Here is a 16,728-nt window from a genome sequence, read left to right on the forward strand (position 1 = left end):
ACCAATGTTGGAGAAATGATCAAATATTTAAACTAATTACACCTAATCTAATAGTCCTATCAAAATAAAAAAGCCACCCCAAAATAAAAAAAACCCTAGCCTAAACTAAACTGCCAATGGCCCTTAAAAGGACCTTTTGCGGGGCAATACCCCAAAGAAATCAGCTCTTTTACCTGTAAAAAAAAATACAAACAACCCCCCAACATTAAAACCCACCACCCACACAACCAAACCCCCCAAATAAAATCCTAACTAAAAAAACCTAAGCTCCCCATTGCCCTGAAAAGGACATTTGGATGGGCATTGCCCTTAAAAGGGCATTTAGCTCTTTTTCCGCCCAAACCCTAAGCTAAAAATAAAACCCACCCAATAAACCCTTAAAAAAACCTAACACTAACCCCCGAAGATCCACTTACAGTTTTTGAAGACCGGACATCCATCCTCAACGAAGCTGGGAGAAGTCTTCATCCAAGCGGCAAGAAGTCTTCAACAAAGTCGGGAGAAGTCTTCATCCAAGCGGCAAGAAGTGGTCCTCCAGACGGGCAGAAGTCTTCATCCATCCAGCGTGGAGCGGCTCCATCTTCAAGACATTCGGCGCGGAGCATCCTCTTTTATCGATGGTCGCTGAAGAATGAAGGCTCCCTTAAGGGACGTCATCCAAGATGACGCACTCTATTGGCTGTTCCAATCAGCCAATAGAGTGCGAGCTCAATCCTATTGGCTGATTGCATCAGCCAATAGGATTGAAGCTCAATCCTATTGGCTGATTCCACCAGCCAATAGGATTTTTTCACCTTTAATTCCGATGATAGAATTCTATCAGCCAATCGGAATTCAAGGGACGCCATCTTGGATGACGTCCCTTAAAGGAACCTTCATTCTTCTGCGACCATCCAAAGAAGAGGATGCTCCACGCCGGATGTCTTGAAGATGGAGCCGCTCCGCACTGGATGGATGAAGATAGAAGATGCCGTCTGGATGAAGACTTCTGCCCGTCTGGAGGACCACTTCTTGCCGCTTAGATGAAGACGTCTCCCGGCTTCATTGAAGACTTCTTGCCGCTTGGATGAAGACTTCTCCCGGCTTCATTGAGGATGGATGTCCGGTCTTCAAAAACTGTAAGTGGATCTTCAGGGGTTAGTATTTGTTTTTTTTAAGGGTTTATTGGGTGGGTTTTATTTTTAGCTTAGGGTTTGGGCGGATAAAGAGTTCAATGCCCTTTTAAGGGCAATGCCCATCCAAATGCCCTTTTCAGGGCAATGGGGAGCTTAGGTTTTTTTAGTTAGGATTTTATTTGGGGGGTTTGGTTGTGTGGGTGGTGGGTTTTACTGTTGGGGGGTTGTTTGTATTTTTTTTTACAGGTAAAAGAGATGATTTATTTGGGGCAATGTCTCGCAAAAGGCCCTTTTAAGGGCGATTGGCAGTTTAGTTTCAGGTAGGGTTTTTTTATTTTGGGGGGGCTTTTTTATTGTGATAGGGCTATGAGATTAGGTGTAATTAGTTTAAATATTTGATCATTTCTTTTTTATTTTGTATAATTTAGTGTTTGTTTTTTTGTAATTTACTTAATTGTATTTAATTAATGTAATTTATTTAATTGTAGTGTAAGGTTAGGTGTTAGTGTAAGACAGGTTAGGTTTTATTTTACAAGTAAATTTGTATTTATTTTAGCTAGGTAGTTAGTAAACAGTTAATAACTATTTACTAACTAGTCTACCTAGTTAAAATAAATACAAACTTAGCTGTGAAATAAAAATAAAACCTAAGATAGATACAATGTAACTATTAGTTATATTGTATCTAGCTTAGGGTTTATTTTACAGGTAAGTATTTAGTTTTAAATAGGAATTATTTAGTTATTAATAGTAGGTTTTATTTAGATTTATTTGAATTACATTAAAGTTAGTGGGTGTTAGGGTTAGGGGTTAATAACTTTAGTATAGTGGCGGCGACATTGGGGGCGGAAGATTAGAAGTTAATAAGTGTAGGTGGGTGGCGGCGATGTTAGGGGCGGCAGATTAGGGGTTAATAAGTGTAGGTAGGTGGTGGCGACATTTGGGGCGGCAGATTAGGGGTTAATAAGTGTAGGTAGGTGGCGGCGATTTTAGGGGCGGCAGATTAGGGGTTAATAAGTGTAGGTGGGTGGCGGCGATGTTAGGGGCGGCAGATTAGGGGTTAATAAGTGTAGGTAGGTGGTGGCGACATTGGGGGCGGCAGATTAGGGGTTAATAAGTGTAGGTAGGTGGCGGCGACATTGGGGGTGGCAGATTAGGGGTTAATAAGTGTAATGTAGGTGTTGGCGATGTCGGGGACGGCAGATTAGGGGTGTTTAGGCTGCGTTACAGAGCTTTACGCTGCTTTATTGCAGGTGTTAGGCTTTTTTTCACCCGGCTCTCCCCATTGATGTCTATGGGGAAATCGTGCACAAGCACGTAAAACCAGCTCACCGCACCGCTGGTATTGGAGTGCGGTATGGAGCTCAATTTTGCTTTACGCTGCAATATTGCCTGCTAACGCCGGGTTTTTGTAAACCTGTAATACCAGCGCTGTAGGGAGGTGAGCGGTGACAATAACTTGCAAGTTAGTACCGAGCAGCTCTTACCGCAAAACTCGTAATCTAGCCGAAATTTAGGGCTAGATTACAAGTGAAGCACTAAATTATCGCGCACCTGCAAACGGGCAAATTTTACAGGCGCGCGATAGTTAAGCAGCCATTACAAGTGGTTGGTTATTGCTACTGAAAACTCACCGTAGCAATTAGCGCTTATAAAATGAAGTAATTTTATAAATGTGCCCCAAATGCCCCTAAAATAATGTGTAGTGTATTTTATTAAAAAATAAAGATGGCATCTTTATTTTTTTAATAAAATAACTGCACTATGCAGTAATTTGGGGCTTAAGTTGGTGGGAGTGGGGTGGACTATGGAAGCGCGCACTTGTGAGCGTAATGCTTCCCAGCAATGTGAACGCGTTTTCGCATTGCCGTAAACTTGTAATATCAGCTCACATTAGCTGCTTTAGTAATACTCAGTGGAGCGTAAATATTGCTTTCATGAAAGCGATATTTAGCACTCCACTTGTATTCTGGCCATTGTTTTAAATTTATTTTATATACAATTCTGTAATGTTAATATATACTGCGCATCTATATAAATATACATTAATATCTCTTTAGCTTGCATTATTTTCTTGTTAAGCTACTTGCCATGCATTTTATTGCTTTCTTCAAATTCCTCTGTGCGGTTAACCTCACTGGGATCTTTGTGAATATAATGTTGGATGTTATCTTCTAAGTACCAGGATTGGTTTTCATCAAACACTAAAAACAAAAGAGCAAATTCACGAGCGACATCTTTTCTTCTCCCTTCAGGGTCCAGAACTCCTTTTCTACACGTTACTAATGGTCCCACCAGTCCACTGTAGAGATCCTAAAAATGTCATTAAAAAAAGAAATCTGTAACTAACAGCTATTTGTAGGAAAATGTTCCTGATACTTTATATTTTACCAAGATTACCATGATAACATCTTCTGTTGAATAATAAGCCCAAGTTAGACAATCCGGGTCATTTGGTCCAGGTCCAGATCTCTCAGGGACATTCCATCTATAGATGTTCGTGCCACCTTTAAAAAAATTAAATATATTTATAAAATAAAACAGTATATAATAAATGAAATACTGATATTTTATATTATACAAGGTGCATGTATCTCTATATTGTGGAAGTAAAATATTGGCCTGGATTCCAAAGCAAAAATGTTAAAGCCCCAGTGATTTTTTTCCCCTTCTTTTTTTAATCCATTACCATTCATAAGCATTGCCATTTGAATGAGAATAATGATTGAACTAGAAAAAAAATATAACAGCAAAATCTAATTAACGGGACAGTAAAGTCAAAATGAAAATGTCATGGTTTAGCTAATTCTAACAATTTTAAGAAAACTTTAAATTAACCTCTATTTACTTTGTGCTCTTGTTATTTTTGTTGTTGTAAAGCATACTTATGTAGGCTCTGCAGCAAAATGCACTACTGGGAGCTAGCTGGTGACTATTGGCTACACACATTTGTCCCAGTAGTATATTATTACTCTGGAGCTGACTTTAACCCTTTGCAGGGGTTACATTCTATTTACTGATTAGACTTTGATCAAATCAGCCAATATGATCTAAGCAGCTCTCATCCTATTGGCTGAGTTGAAGTTTTTAGCCAATAGGAATGCAAGGGTACCCCAATATAAAAGGGGTACTTTGCATTCAATCGTCAGTGTGCGGTGGACGATCGCATGAAGAAGACCCTCCACATCGCAGAAGACCGATCCGTGCCTCAGACGACCGTTCCGCGCAAAGAAGAAAGAAGATATGCCGGAGCCGCCTGGATGAAGACCTTTAGCCTCCGGGAAGAAGATGGATCGCCAGACTTCATCAATGGTACCTATTTTGGGGTTAGTGTTAGGCTTTTTTTTTGGGGGTGGGGGTTGTTTTAGATTAGGGCTTTTTTTTTTTTTTGGGCTGTAAAAGAGCTGATTGACCTTTTTTTTTTATTTAACAAAATGTAACATTACAATAATAATCAACGTGGTTGTACATTGTATACAATCGTAATAGTAACTTATTCGTAATTACAAGTACTTATGCTTTTTGTTGCTGAAGGTTCCTGTATCTCCTTATTGTTCCATGGTTGAATGAGATGATGCTATAAAAGTTCAGGTGAGGAGGAATGTTCAAGGCCTATGGAGGCTGTCTTAGTAAAAAGGGTGGAAAGGGGGAGGGTAGGGGTAAAACCCATATATTGTATCTGTTTATGTCCCTAGTGGTGTTTTATAGATATTTGCTAGCTCAGATTATTTTGTTTCCATAATTCCATTATTTGTTTATGAGTTTCTACTCTGTTGGCTCGGATGTAGTGATATCTCTCCATCTGCAAAAGTAAATTTACTTGGTACGACCATTCCCCCAGTGTGGGAATTGTTAGGGATTTCCATTGTCTAGGAATCAGTACCTTTATGCTATTTAACATAAGTGCGTATTTTGCTTTATTTTTGAGTTTGGGGAGGCCCATAAATAATAAATATCTCCAGTCTGTTAGGTACCAGAGATCCTAGAATTGCACTAATTTTAGCCGCTATATTGTCTAGAAGTGTGTGTACACCCGGGCTACCCCACCAGAAGTGTGATACAGTGCCTTTTTCCCCACAGCCCCTCCAGCATTTGCCTGTGGTTTTGGGATAAATCTTTTGCAGTCTGTGGGGTGTTAGATACCAGCATGTGAGGAATTTGAGATTTGTTTCTAGGGTTTTAGCAGATATAGAGGAGTTTTTTTGTATTGGTGAAAATTTGTTTCCACTCATGGTTGGAGGCATCTAGGTCGAGTTCTTTATGCCAAGCATCAGTGTAGATCGGTAGGGAATTTGCATCTGGTGTCAGCAATATTTTATGATAGTACGTGCTGGTGGATATTGTAATAGGCACAGCCTCTCAAATGCAGATGGTTGCCTTGTGAGTTGGTGCTTGTATTAATGTGTGTCAAAGAAGTGTTTTAGTTGAGCGTATGCGAACCAACTAAGCAGGCGCTCAGGGTTTTGGGTTGCAATGTCTTCATAGGATTTTAGTTTGCTGTCATGCGTGAGGAGCTAAAAAGTTATTGTTTTGATGTGCGACGGTGAGGTTCAATGTGCCCTCGCGTTGAGTGTAGATATCTCTGGGTTATGTTTAAAAGGAGTTAAGGGTGAGGTTTTAGTTGAGATACCACTAGTTACATTAGTGACTGAGTCCCAAACTGTGAAGAATTCCTTCATTAGATGGTATTGAGTAGTTTGTGCTGGTCTATGATGTGGTCGTACCCAGGCCAAAGTACCTATATTGTTTCTGTGCAAAATTTGTTCCACTTGCTGATTGGTGGCTAAATGTAGCCACCAATAAGCAAACACTATCCAGGGTGCTGAACCAAAAATGGTTCAGCTGCTTAGCTTAGATTCCTGCTTTTTCAAATAAAGATAGCAAGAGAACAAAGAAACATTGATAAAAGGAGTAAATTAAGTTGCTTAAAATTGCATGATCTATCTGAATCATGAAAGATTTTTTTTTGGTTTAGTATCCCTCTAAGTTTTGTGCTTTAACAGAGCAGTCCATAAAGTATACTCTCTAACTTATTTTCTGCTCTCAGTTAATAGTCTATATTACATTTTATAGTTATATACAATTCTATATCTGTTTTGGTCCATGAGTGATCTTGTGACACAATAGTTCCCTGCCAGCTAACTTTATGAATCTAGCTAGGTCCAAAAGTGGTGTTCTAACCAAAGGGAAGATCTCATCTAAAAAAAGAGGTTTCTGTTCTATTTGACTGCTTTTTTTCGCTCTAGATTTCTCTGTAATTACTATTTTGTTTTAAGAATTGTCTTTGAAATTGCTTTTATTGCTGTTTGTACTTAATTGGTTAAAACCTAAATACAAGAATCTTAAAACAAAAGTTAGATTCGTATTTCACATCTGCAGGATCTACTGTAGATACATTTTAGGTGCAGCTGGTGGCGGCCAGCGGGGATAAGAAGGAGGCCTCTATGGGACCTTAATTTGGGGGCTCCAAGGCCTAATTTTAGGAAGCCAGGGCCTAATTATAAGGCACCAGCTGCTCCTGGTTTTGTCAAGCCCTGATCTAGACCTTAATATTAATTGATTTTCGTCTTTCAGAAGATACTTACCAGGATGTGTTGTTAATTTTTCATTACTCCGAGATACCTGCACAACACCATGAGCATGTACTGAATATGGTCGTGTGGCTTTATTCTTAAATACAATCACAATGCTGTCTCCAACTTCTGCACGAATGAATGGGCCTAAATCATGCAACAGCAAATAGAACATTAATTATTTCATTTTGTAAACACAGGCACATGTATATAAAAGTTATAACTGGATTATATTGGCTAATGTGGAACAATGTACAAAGGCTTCAAAATCATTGAAAGGTCTATCTAGATTATTTAACAAATGTCCTGGGAGGGAAGCACTGGTTTTATGTCAAAGCAAGAAGACATTAATAAGTACTTATATTATAGAGGGAAACAATTGATTGGAAAATGAGAAATGTGAGACATTTAGGGCTTCATTACGAGTGGCGCTATTGTTTGAGTACAAGCCATATCAGGTTTTTGTGGCCTTTTGCACGCAAGTTAAATTCCGCACGTATTACAAGTTGAAAGTAAATACGAATGCGTGGGTGCAAACGCGATTTGCGTTAGAATGATTACCGTGACTTCAGAGCTCTGATTAACTTTTAGACGAGTCAAAAAAGTGTCACATAACACTTTTTGTTTAGAACGAGGCTCCATTAAAATCTATGGGGTATATGATCCTGCGTTCGCAACTTCGCAAATACTTTTTTCTGCGCAAGGATGCTAATGCGAGAGCACAAAAGTTTTACGTGCAACCTGTAATAAGTGCGCAACTGGGAGCACGATGGTAAAAAAAAGTTGATCTCAGATAAATCACTTGCGGGAGAGCAAATTTGTGCACAATTCGTAATCTAGCCCTAAGCATGGTAAGGAAAAGAATCTCTGCAATACCAGAGATGGAGGAGAGGTTATGAAGTAACGGTTGTATGACCGCTGCTTTACAACTTGTGGCAAGCAGGCTGCTTAGTACATGAGGCCCATTATGTTTACCTTGATTGTTTAAATCTTTCATGGTGTACGTGTAGCAAAAGCTCTAAAAAACACTCCTCAGTAGAATATTCATTTAAATTATGGTGGAGATAAAAGTGTAAGATTAAACTCCTCAATGTCATAAAAGTAAGAGCCAATTAGCACATCTAGGCCAGAATCCTTGCTTGCTTTTCCTCAGAAGTATTCTGTATAAATTGTTACCAATGCCCCAGAGAGCTCAAAATAGCTCTCCAGAAGTAATTTTGATTTTGCTGTCTTTTTTGCCTCACTCTTTTAACTCACTCTTTGGCCCACTACAGCACATTATGAGGCCCATTTATCAAGTTCCGAATGGAGCTTGAGGGCCCGTGTTTCACAGCAGTTATGAAGCAGCGGTCTAAAGAGATCGCCACAATTCAACCCGATCGAGTACGATTGGGTTGATTGACACCCCCTGCTGGCGGCCGATTGCAGGTATTGTGCTCTCCGCATTCAGCGAGGTCTGTCGGACCTGATCCGCACTGTCGGATCAGGTCCGACAGACCTTTAATAAATAGGCCTCTATATGTAAATATTATGTAAAGAAAGGTCTGCCTTGTAAATGTATGTCTGTAGACAACTTTGAGAAATTGCCCTGCTCCAAAGAATGGAGCACCCCAGAACTTCCCAAGAACTGCTACAGCACTCAACCTGTTTGGGAGATTAAACCGAATTTCAAATTAATATTGTATCCCAATCATTAAAAAAATGGACAGTCCCTACAAACCTTAGTGAATACCTTATACAGACTAAAATACCTCACAACTTTTCCCAGAAACTATCAGGTATGGGGAGGCTGGTGTCTTACTAAGGAATATCTGGGGAGCTGGGCAGAGGGTGGGTAGATAGAGGCATTGGCAAACCATGACAGTCCCGCAAAATGCAGGGCAGTTGGGAATTCTATCAAGAATTTGAAAAGGTTCCTCCCAGTAAGTCTTGTTATACAAAATAGTAAGTAAGTGCTAAGTAAGTGAATGGATACCGAGATACTTATTTTGCTGCTGTCTGATCACTACACACATTCCTGCTTTCTTATTTAACATTTGCTTACCTAATATTTCTAGGTGCTCTTCCTCCTGTGTTCTTTGTTTTAACTCTGAAAATTGTCCATCTGTATATTCCCTGTAAATCACTTTCTTATATTTGGAGCCAATACGGTCTTCTTCAGTATTTACAAAAATATGCCCAGGGCTGGGAAGTAAAACAAATAGACAGTCAATGTTTTTGAAACAGATGGTGATATTGTTGCTTTAGAAGGACTTTTTCAAATATAGACATAATGGGCTTGATTACAAAACGACAGTAAATACCTTTAATGTTTTAATTAATTAATGTTTAGTTATGCATAGTTAAACAACTTTGCAAAAACCTTTCATTATTTATTTTGCCACCATGTAATTTAGCTCCAAAAAATGTGGCTTTTCTCATTCTGAGAAATGAAAAAGCAAACTGTGGGCTTCTCAAGTCTAATCAAGCTACATATCTTTTTTCATTGGCTTTAACAAACAAGAACTGCAAAACAATGTGACAGTGGCTAGTCGTGTCAGCTAGACTCAAGCCCAGATTGGCTCCTCCAAATAAGGCAAGTGGTGGGTGGAGTTTGGTTATTGTAAAACAAGTGCAGCAAACAAAATATTAATTTATCTTAAAAACATTTAGACTTGACTGATATTTTATAGCAAGACAACAGAAGTATCCTACAATTAAAGGGTGTTTAATGTCCCTTTAATGGATGTCTGAAAGTCAATCTAATTAGCAATCATCATACAATTGAACTGTATGAGCACCTCTGCTAATTAAAAGGCACTGTGCTTCTGACACTTACATTTCTACAAGCAGCCTTAAAAGATGACTTAAGAAAAAAAAAACATAATTTATGTAAGAACTTACCAGATAAATTCATTTCTTTCATATTAGCAAGAGTCCATGAGCTAGTGACGTATGGGATATACATTCCTACCAGGAGGGGCAAAGTTTCCCAAACCTCAAAATGCCTATAAATACACCCCTCACCACACCAACAAATCAGTTTAACGCATAGCCAAGAAGTGGGGTGATAAGAAAAAAGTGCGAAAGCATAAAAAATAAGGAATTGGAATAATTGTGCTTTATACAAAAAAATCATAACCACCACAAAAAGGGTGGGCCTCATGGACTCTTGCTAATATGAAAGAAATGAATTTATCAGGTAAGTTCTTACATAAATTATGTTTTCTTTCATGTAATTAGCAAGAGTCCATGAGCTAGTGACGTATGGGATAATGACTACCCAAGATGTGGATCTTCCACGCAAGAGTCACTAGAGAGGGAGCGATAAAATAAAGACAGCCAATTCCGCTGAAAATAATCCACACCCAAAATAAAATTTAAATCTTATAATGAAAAAAACTGAAATTATAAGCAGAAGAATCAAACTGAAACAGCTGCCTAAAGTACTTTTCTACCAAAAACTGCTTCAGAAGAAGAAAACACATCACAATGGTAGAATTTAGTAAAAGTATGCAAAGAAGACCAAGTTGCTGCTTTGCAAATCTGATCAACCGAAGCTTCATTCCTAAACGCCCAGGAAGTAGAAACTGACCTAGTAGAATGAGCTGTAATCCTTTGAGGCGGAGTTTTACCCGACTCGACATAAGCAAGATGAATTAAAGATTTTAACCAATATGCCAAAGAAAAGGCAGAGGCCTTCTGACCTTTCCTAGAACCGGAAAAGATAACAAATAGACTAGAAGTCTTTCGGAAATTCTTAGTAGCTTCAACATAATATTTCAAAGCTCTAACTACATCCAAAGAATGCAATGATCTCTCCTTAGAATTCTTAGGATTAGGACACAATGAAGGAACCACAATTTCTCTACTAATGTTGTTAGAATTCACAACCTTAGGTAAAAATTTAAAAGAAGTTTGCAACACCGCCTTATCCTGATGAAAAATCAGAAAAGGAGACTCACAAGAAAGAGCAGATAATTCAGAAACTCTTCTAGCAGAAGAGATGGCCAAAAGAAACAAAACTTACCAAGAAAGTAATTTAATATCCAGCGAATGCATAGGTTCAAACGGAGGAGCTTGAAGAGCCCCCAGAACCAAATTCAAACTCCAAGGAGGAGAGATTGACTTAATGACAGGTTTTATACGAACCAAAGCTTGTACAAAACAATGAATATCAGGAAGATTAGCAATCTTTCTGTGAAAAAGAACAGAAAGAGCAGAGATTTGTCCTTTCAAGGAACTTGCAGACAAACCTTTATCCAAACCATCCTGAAGAAACTGTAAAATTCTCAGAATTCTAAAAGAATGCCAGGAAAAATGATGAGAAAGACACCAAGAAATGTAAGTCTTCCAGACTCTATAATATATCTTTCTAGATACAGATTTACGAGCCTGTAACATGGTATTAATCACAGAGTCAGAGAAACCTCTTTGACTAAGAATCAAGCGTTCAATCTCCATACCTTTAAATTTAAGGATTTGAGATCCTGATGGAAAAAAGGACCTTGTGACAGAAGGTCTGGTCTTAACGGGAGAGTCCACGGTTGGCAAGAGGCCATCCGGACAAGATCCGCATACCAAAACCTGTGAGGCCATGCTGGAGCCACCAGCAGAACAAACGAGCATTCCTTCAGAATCTTGGAGATTACTCTTGGAAGAAGAACTAGAGGCGGAAAGAGATAGGCAGGATGATACTTCCAAGGAAGTGACAATGCATCCACTGCTTCCGCCTGAGGATCCCTGGATCTGGACAGATACCTGGGAAGTTTCTTGTTTAGATGAGAAGCCATCAGATCTATTTCTGGAAGTCCCCACATCTGAACAATCTGAAGAAATACCTCTGGGTGAAGAGACCATTCGCCCGGATGTAACGTTTGGCGACTGAGATAATCCGCTTCCCAATTGTCTATACCTGGGATATGAACCGCAGAAACTAGACAGGAGCTGGATTCCGCCCATACCAGTATTCAAGATACTTCTTTCATAGCCAGAGGACTGTGAGTCCCCCCTTGATGATTGATGTATGCCACAGTTGTGACATTGTCTGTCTGAAAACAAATGAACGATTCTCTCTTTAGAAGAGGCCATGACTGAAGAGCTCTGAAAATTGCACGGAGTTCCAAAACATTGATTGGTAATCTCACCTCCTGAGATTCCCAAACCCCTTGTGCTGTCAGAGACCACCAAACAGCTCCCCAACCTGTCAGACTTGCATCTGTTGAAATTACAGTCCAGGTCGGAAGAACAAAAGAAGCCCCCTGAACTAAACGATGGTGATCTGTCCACCACGTCAGAGAGTGTCGTACAATCGGTTTTAAAGATATTAATTGAGATATCTTTGTGTAATCCCTGCATCACTGGTTCAGCATACAGAGCTGAAGAGGTCACATGTGAAAACGAGCAAAGGGGATCGCGTCCGATGCAGCAGTCATAAGACCTAGAATTTCCATGCATAAGGCTACCGAAGGGAATGATTGTGATTGAAGATTTCGACAAGCTGAGATCAATTTTAGACGTCTCTTGTCTGTCAGAGACAGAGTCATGGACACTGAATCTATCTGGAAACCTAAAAAGGTTACCCTTGTCTGAGGAATCAATGAACTTTTCGGTAAATTGATCCTCCAACCATGATCTTGAAGAAACAACACAAGTCGATTCGTATGAGATTCTGCTAAATGTGAAGACTGAGCAAGTACCAAGATATCGTCCAAATAAGGAAATACCACAATACCCTGTTCTCTGATTACAGACAGAAGGGCACCGAGAACCTTTGTAAAAATTCTTGGAGCTGTTGCTAGGCCAAACGGCAGAGCCACAAACTGGTAATGCTTGTCTAGGAAAGAGAATCTCAGAAACTGATAGTGATCTGGATGAATCGGAATATGCAGATATGCATCCTGTAAATCTATTGTGGACATATAATGCCCTTGCTGAACAAAAGGCAGGATAGTCCTTATAGTTACCATTTTGAATGTTGGTATCCTTACATAACAATTCAATATTTTTAGATCCAGAACTGGTCTGAAGGAATTCTCCTTCTTTGGTACAATGAAGAGATTTGAATAAAACCCCAGTCCCTGTTCCAGAACTGGAACTGGCATAATTACTCCAGCCAACTCTAGATCTGAAACACATTTCAGAAATGCTTGAGCTTTCGCTGGATTTACTGGGACACGGGAAAGAAAAAATCTCTTTGCAGGAGGCCTTATCTTGAAGCCAATTCTGTACCCTTCTGAAACAATGTTCTGAATCCAAAGATTGTGAATTGAATTGATCCAAATTTCTTTGAAAAAACGTAATCTGCCCCCTACCAGCTGGGCTGGAATGAGGGCCGCACCTTCATGTGGACTTGGGAGCTGGCTTTGGTTTTCTAAAAGGCTTGGATTTATTCCAGACTGGAGATGGTTTCCAAACTGATACTGCTCCTGTGGGTGAAGGATCAGGCTTTTGTTCCTTATTGTGACGAAAGGAACGAAAACGATTATTAGACCTAAATTTACCTTTAGATTTTTTATCCTGTGGTAAAAAAGTTCCTTTCCCTCCAGTAACAGTTGAGATAATAGAATCCAACTGAGAACCAAATAATTTATTACCTTGGAAAGAAAGGGAAAGCAAAGTTGACTTAGAAGATATATCAGCATTCCAAGTTTTAAGCCATAAAGCTCTTCTAGCTAAAATAGCTAGAGACATATACCTGACATCAACTCTAATGATATCAAAGATGGCATCACAAAACATAATTTATGCTTACCTGATAAATTCCTTTCTCCTGTAGTGTAGTCAGTCCACGGGTCATCATTACTTATGGGATATTAACTCCTCCCCAACAGGAAGTGCAAGAGGATCACCCAAGCAGAGCTGCTATATAGCTCCTCCCCTCTACGTCACACCCAGTCATTCGACCGAGAACCAAACGAGAAAGGAGAAACTATAGGGTGCAGTTTTGACTGGAGTATAATTAAAAAATTTAGACCTGCCTTAAAAAACAGGGCGGGCCGTGGACTGACTACACTACAGGAGAAAGGAATTTATCAGGTAAGCATAAATTATGTTTTCTCCTGTTAAGTGTAGTCAGTCCATGGGTCATCATTACTTATGGGATACCAATACCAAAGCTAAGTACACGGATGACGGGAGGGACAGGCAGGATCTCTATACGGAAGGAACCACTGCCTGAAGAACCTTTCTCCCAAAAACAGCCTCCGAAGAAGCAAAAGTGTCAAATTTGTAAAATTTGGAAAAAGTATGAAGAGAAGACCAAGTTGCAGCCTTGCAAATCTGTTCAACAGAGGCCTCGTTCTTAAAGGCCCAAGTGGAAGCCACAGCTCTAGTAGAATGAGCTGTAATCCTTTCAGGAGGTTGCTGTCCAGCAGTCTCATAGGCTAAACGTATTATGCTACGAAGCCAAAAGGATAGAGAGGTAGCAGATGCTTTTTGACCTCTTCTCTGTCCAGAATAAACGACAAACAGGGAAGAAGTTTGTCGAAAATCTTTAGTTGCCTGTAAATAAAATTTCAGGGCACGGACTACATCTAGATTGTGCAGAAGTCGTTCCTTCTTTGAAGAAGGGTTAGGACACAATGATGGAACAACAATCTCTTGATTGATATTCTTGTTAGTGACTACCTTAGGTAAGAACCCAGGTTTAGTACGCAGAACTACCTTATCTGAATGAAAAATCAGATACGGAGAATCACAATGTAAGGCTGATAATTCAGAGACTCTACGAGCCGAGGAAATAGCCATTAAAAACAGAACTTTCCAAGATAACAGCTTGATATCAATGGAGTGAAGGGGTTCAAACGGAACACCCTGTAAAACGTTAAGAACTAAGTTTAAGCTCCACGGCGGAGCAACAGATTTAAACACAGGCTTAATCCTGGCCAAAGCCTGACAAAAAGCCTGAACGTCTGGAACTTCTGACAGACGCTTGTGTAAAAGGATGGACAGAGCTGAGATCTGTCCCTTTAACGAACTAGCAGATAAACCCTTTTCTAAACCTTCTTGTAGAAAAGACAATATCCTAGGAATCCTAACCTTACTCCATGAGTAACCCTTGGATTCGCACCAGTGTAAGTATTTACGCCATATCTTATGGTAAATTTTCCTGGTAACAGGTTTCCTAGCCTGTATTAAGGTATCAATTACTGGCTCTGAAAATCCACGCTTTGATAAAATTAAGCGTTCAATTTCCATGCAGTCAGCTTCAGAGAAATTAGGTTTTGATGTTTGAAAGGACCCTGAATTAGAAGGTCCTGTCTCAGAGGCAGAGACCAAGGTGGACAGGATGACATGTCCACTAGATCTGCATACCAGGTCCTGCGTGGCCACGCAGGCGCTATTAGAATCACTGATGCTTTCTCCTGTTTGATCCTTGCAATCAAACGAGGAAGCATCGGGAAGGGTGGAAACACATAAGCCATCCTGAAGGTCCAAGGTGCTGTCAAGGCATCTATCAGTGCCGCTCCCGGGTCCCTGGACCTGGACCCGTAACGAGGAAGCTTGGCGTTCCGGCGAGACGCCATGAGATCCATATCTGGTTTGCCCCAACGTCGAAGTATTTGGGCAAAGACCTCCGGATGAAGTTCCCACTCCCCCGGATGAAAAGTCTGGCGACTTAGGAAATCCGCCTCCCAGTTGTCCACTCCTGGGATGTGGATCACTGACAGGTGGCAAGAGTGAGACTCTGCCCAGCGAATTATCTTTGATACTTCCATCATCGCTAGGGAACTTCTTGTCCCTCCCTGATGGTTGATGTAAGCCACAGTCGTGATGTTGTCCGACTGAAACCTGATAAACCTCAGAGTTGCTAACTGAGGCCAAGCCAGTAGGGCATTGAGAACTGCTCTCAATTCCAGAATGTTTATTGGAAGGAGACTCTCCTCTTGAGTCCATGATCCCTGAGCCTTCAGGGAATTCCAGACAGCGCCCCAACCTAGAAGGCTGGCGTCTGTAGTTACAATTGTCCAGTCTGGCCTGCTGAAGGGCATCCCCCTGGACAGATGTGGCCGAGAAAGCCACCATAGAAGAGAATCTCTGGACTCCTGATCCAGATTCAGCGTAGGGGACAAATCTGAGTAATCCCCATTCCACTGACTTAGCATGCACAATTGCAGCGGTCTGAGGTGCAGGCGTGCAAAAGGAACTATGTCCATTGCCGCTACCATTAAGCCGATTACCTCCATGCATTGAGCCACTGACGGGTGTTGAATGGAATGAAGGGCACGGCAAGCATTTAGAAGCTTTGTTAACCTGTCCTCTGTCAGGTAAATTTTCATTTCTACAGAATCTATAAGAGTCCCCAAGAAGGGAACTCTTGTGAGTGGTAAGAGAGAACTCTTCTCCTCGTTTACTTTCCACCCATGTGATCTCAGAAATGCCAGTACTAACTCTGTATGAGACTTGGCAGTTTGAAAGCTTGACGCTTGTACCAGAATGTCGTCTAGGTACGGAGCTACCGAAATTCCTCGCGGTCTTAGTACCGCCAGAAGAGAGCCCAGAACCTTTGTAAAGATTCTTGGAGCCGTAGCCAACCCGAAGGGAAGAGCTACAAACTGGTAATGTTTGTCTAGGAAGGCAAACCTTAGATACCGGTAATGTTCTCTGTGAATCGGTATGTGAAGGTAAGCATCCTTTAAATCCACTGTGGTCATGTACTGACCTCTTTGGATCATGGGTAAGATTGTCCGAATAGTTTCCATTTTGAATGATGGAACTCTTAGGAATTTTTTTAGGATCTTTAAATCCAATATTGGTCTGAAGGTTCCCTCTTTTTTGGGAACCACAAACAGGTTTGAGTAAAACCCTTGTCCGTGTTCCGACCGCGGAACTGGATGGATCACTCCCATTAGTAAAAGGTCTTGTACACAGTGTAGAAACGCCTCTTTCTTTATCTGGTTTGTTGACAACCTTGAAAGGTGAAATCTCCCTTGTGGAGGAGAAGCTTTGAAGTCCAGAAGATATCCCTGAGATATGATCTCCAACGCCCAGGGATCCTGGACATCTCTTGCCCAAGCCTGGGCGAAGAGAGAGAGTCTGCCCCCCACTAGATCCGTTAC

General features: G+C 40.5%; 1 protein-coding gene across 1 annotated transcript in view; it reads right to left on the reverse strand.

Moving 5' to 3' along the window:
• Positions 1-16,728, reverse strand: part of HEPHL1 (hephaestin like 1) — a 387,436-nt gene that overhangs the window by 36,288 nt on the left and 334,420 nt on the right. Inside the window, exons 13-16 of the mRNA XM_053708616.1 lie at positions 8,733-8,872; positions 6,701-6,835; positions 3,516-3,622; positions 3,206-3,428 (exon numbers count right to left, since the gene is read on the reverse strand). Of these exons, the coding sequence (XP_053564591.1) occupies positions 3,206-3,428; positions 3,516-3,622; positions 6,701-6,835; positions 8,733-8,872 (605 nt within the window). The remainder of the gene's footprint in view (positions 1-3,205; positions 3,429-3,515; positions 3,623-6,700; positions 6,836-8,732; positions 8,873-16,728) is intronic.

The sequence above is a fragment of the Bombina bombina genome, chromosome 3 (assembly GCF_027579735.1).
Source record: "Bombina bombina isolate aBomBom1 chromosome 3, aBomBom1.pri, whole genome shotgun sequence".
Lineage (NCBI taxonomy): Eukaryota > Metazoa > Chordata > Amphibia > Anura > Bombinatoridae > Bombina > Bombina bombina.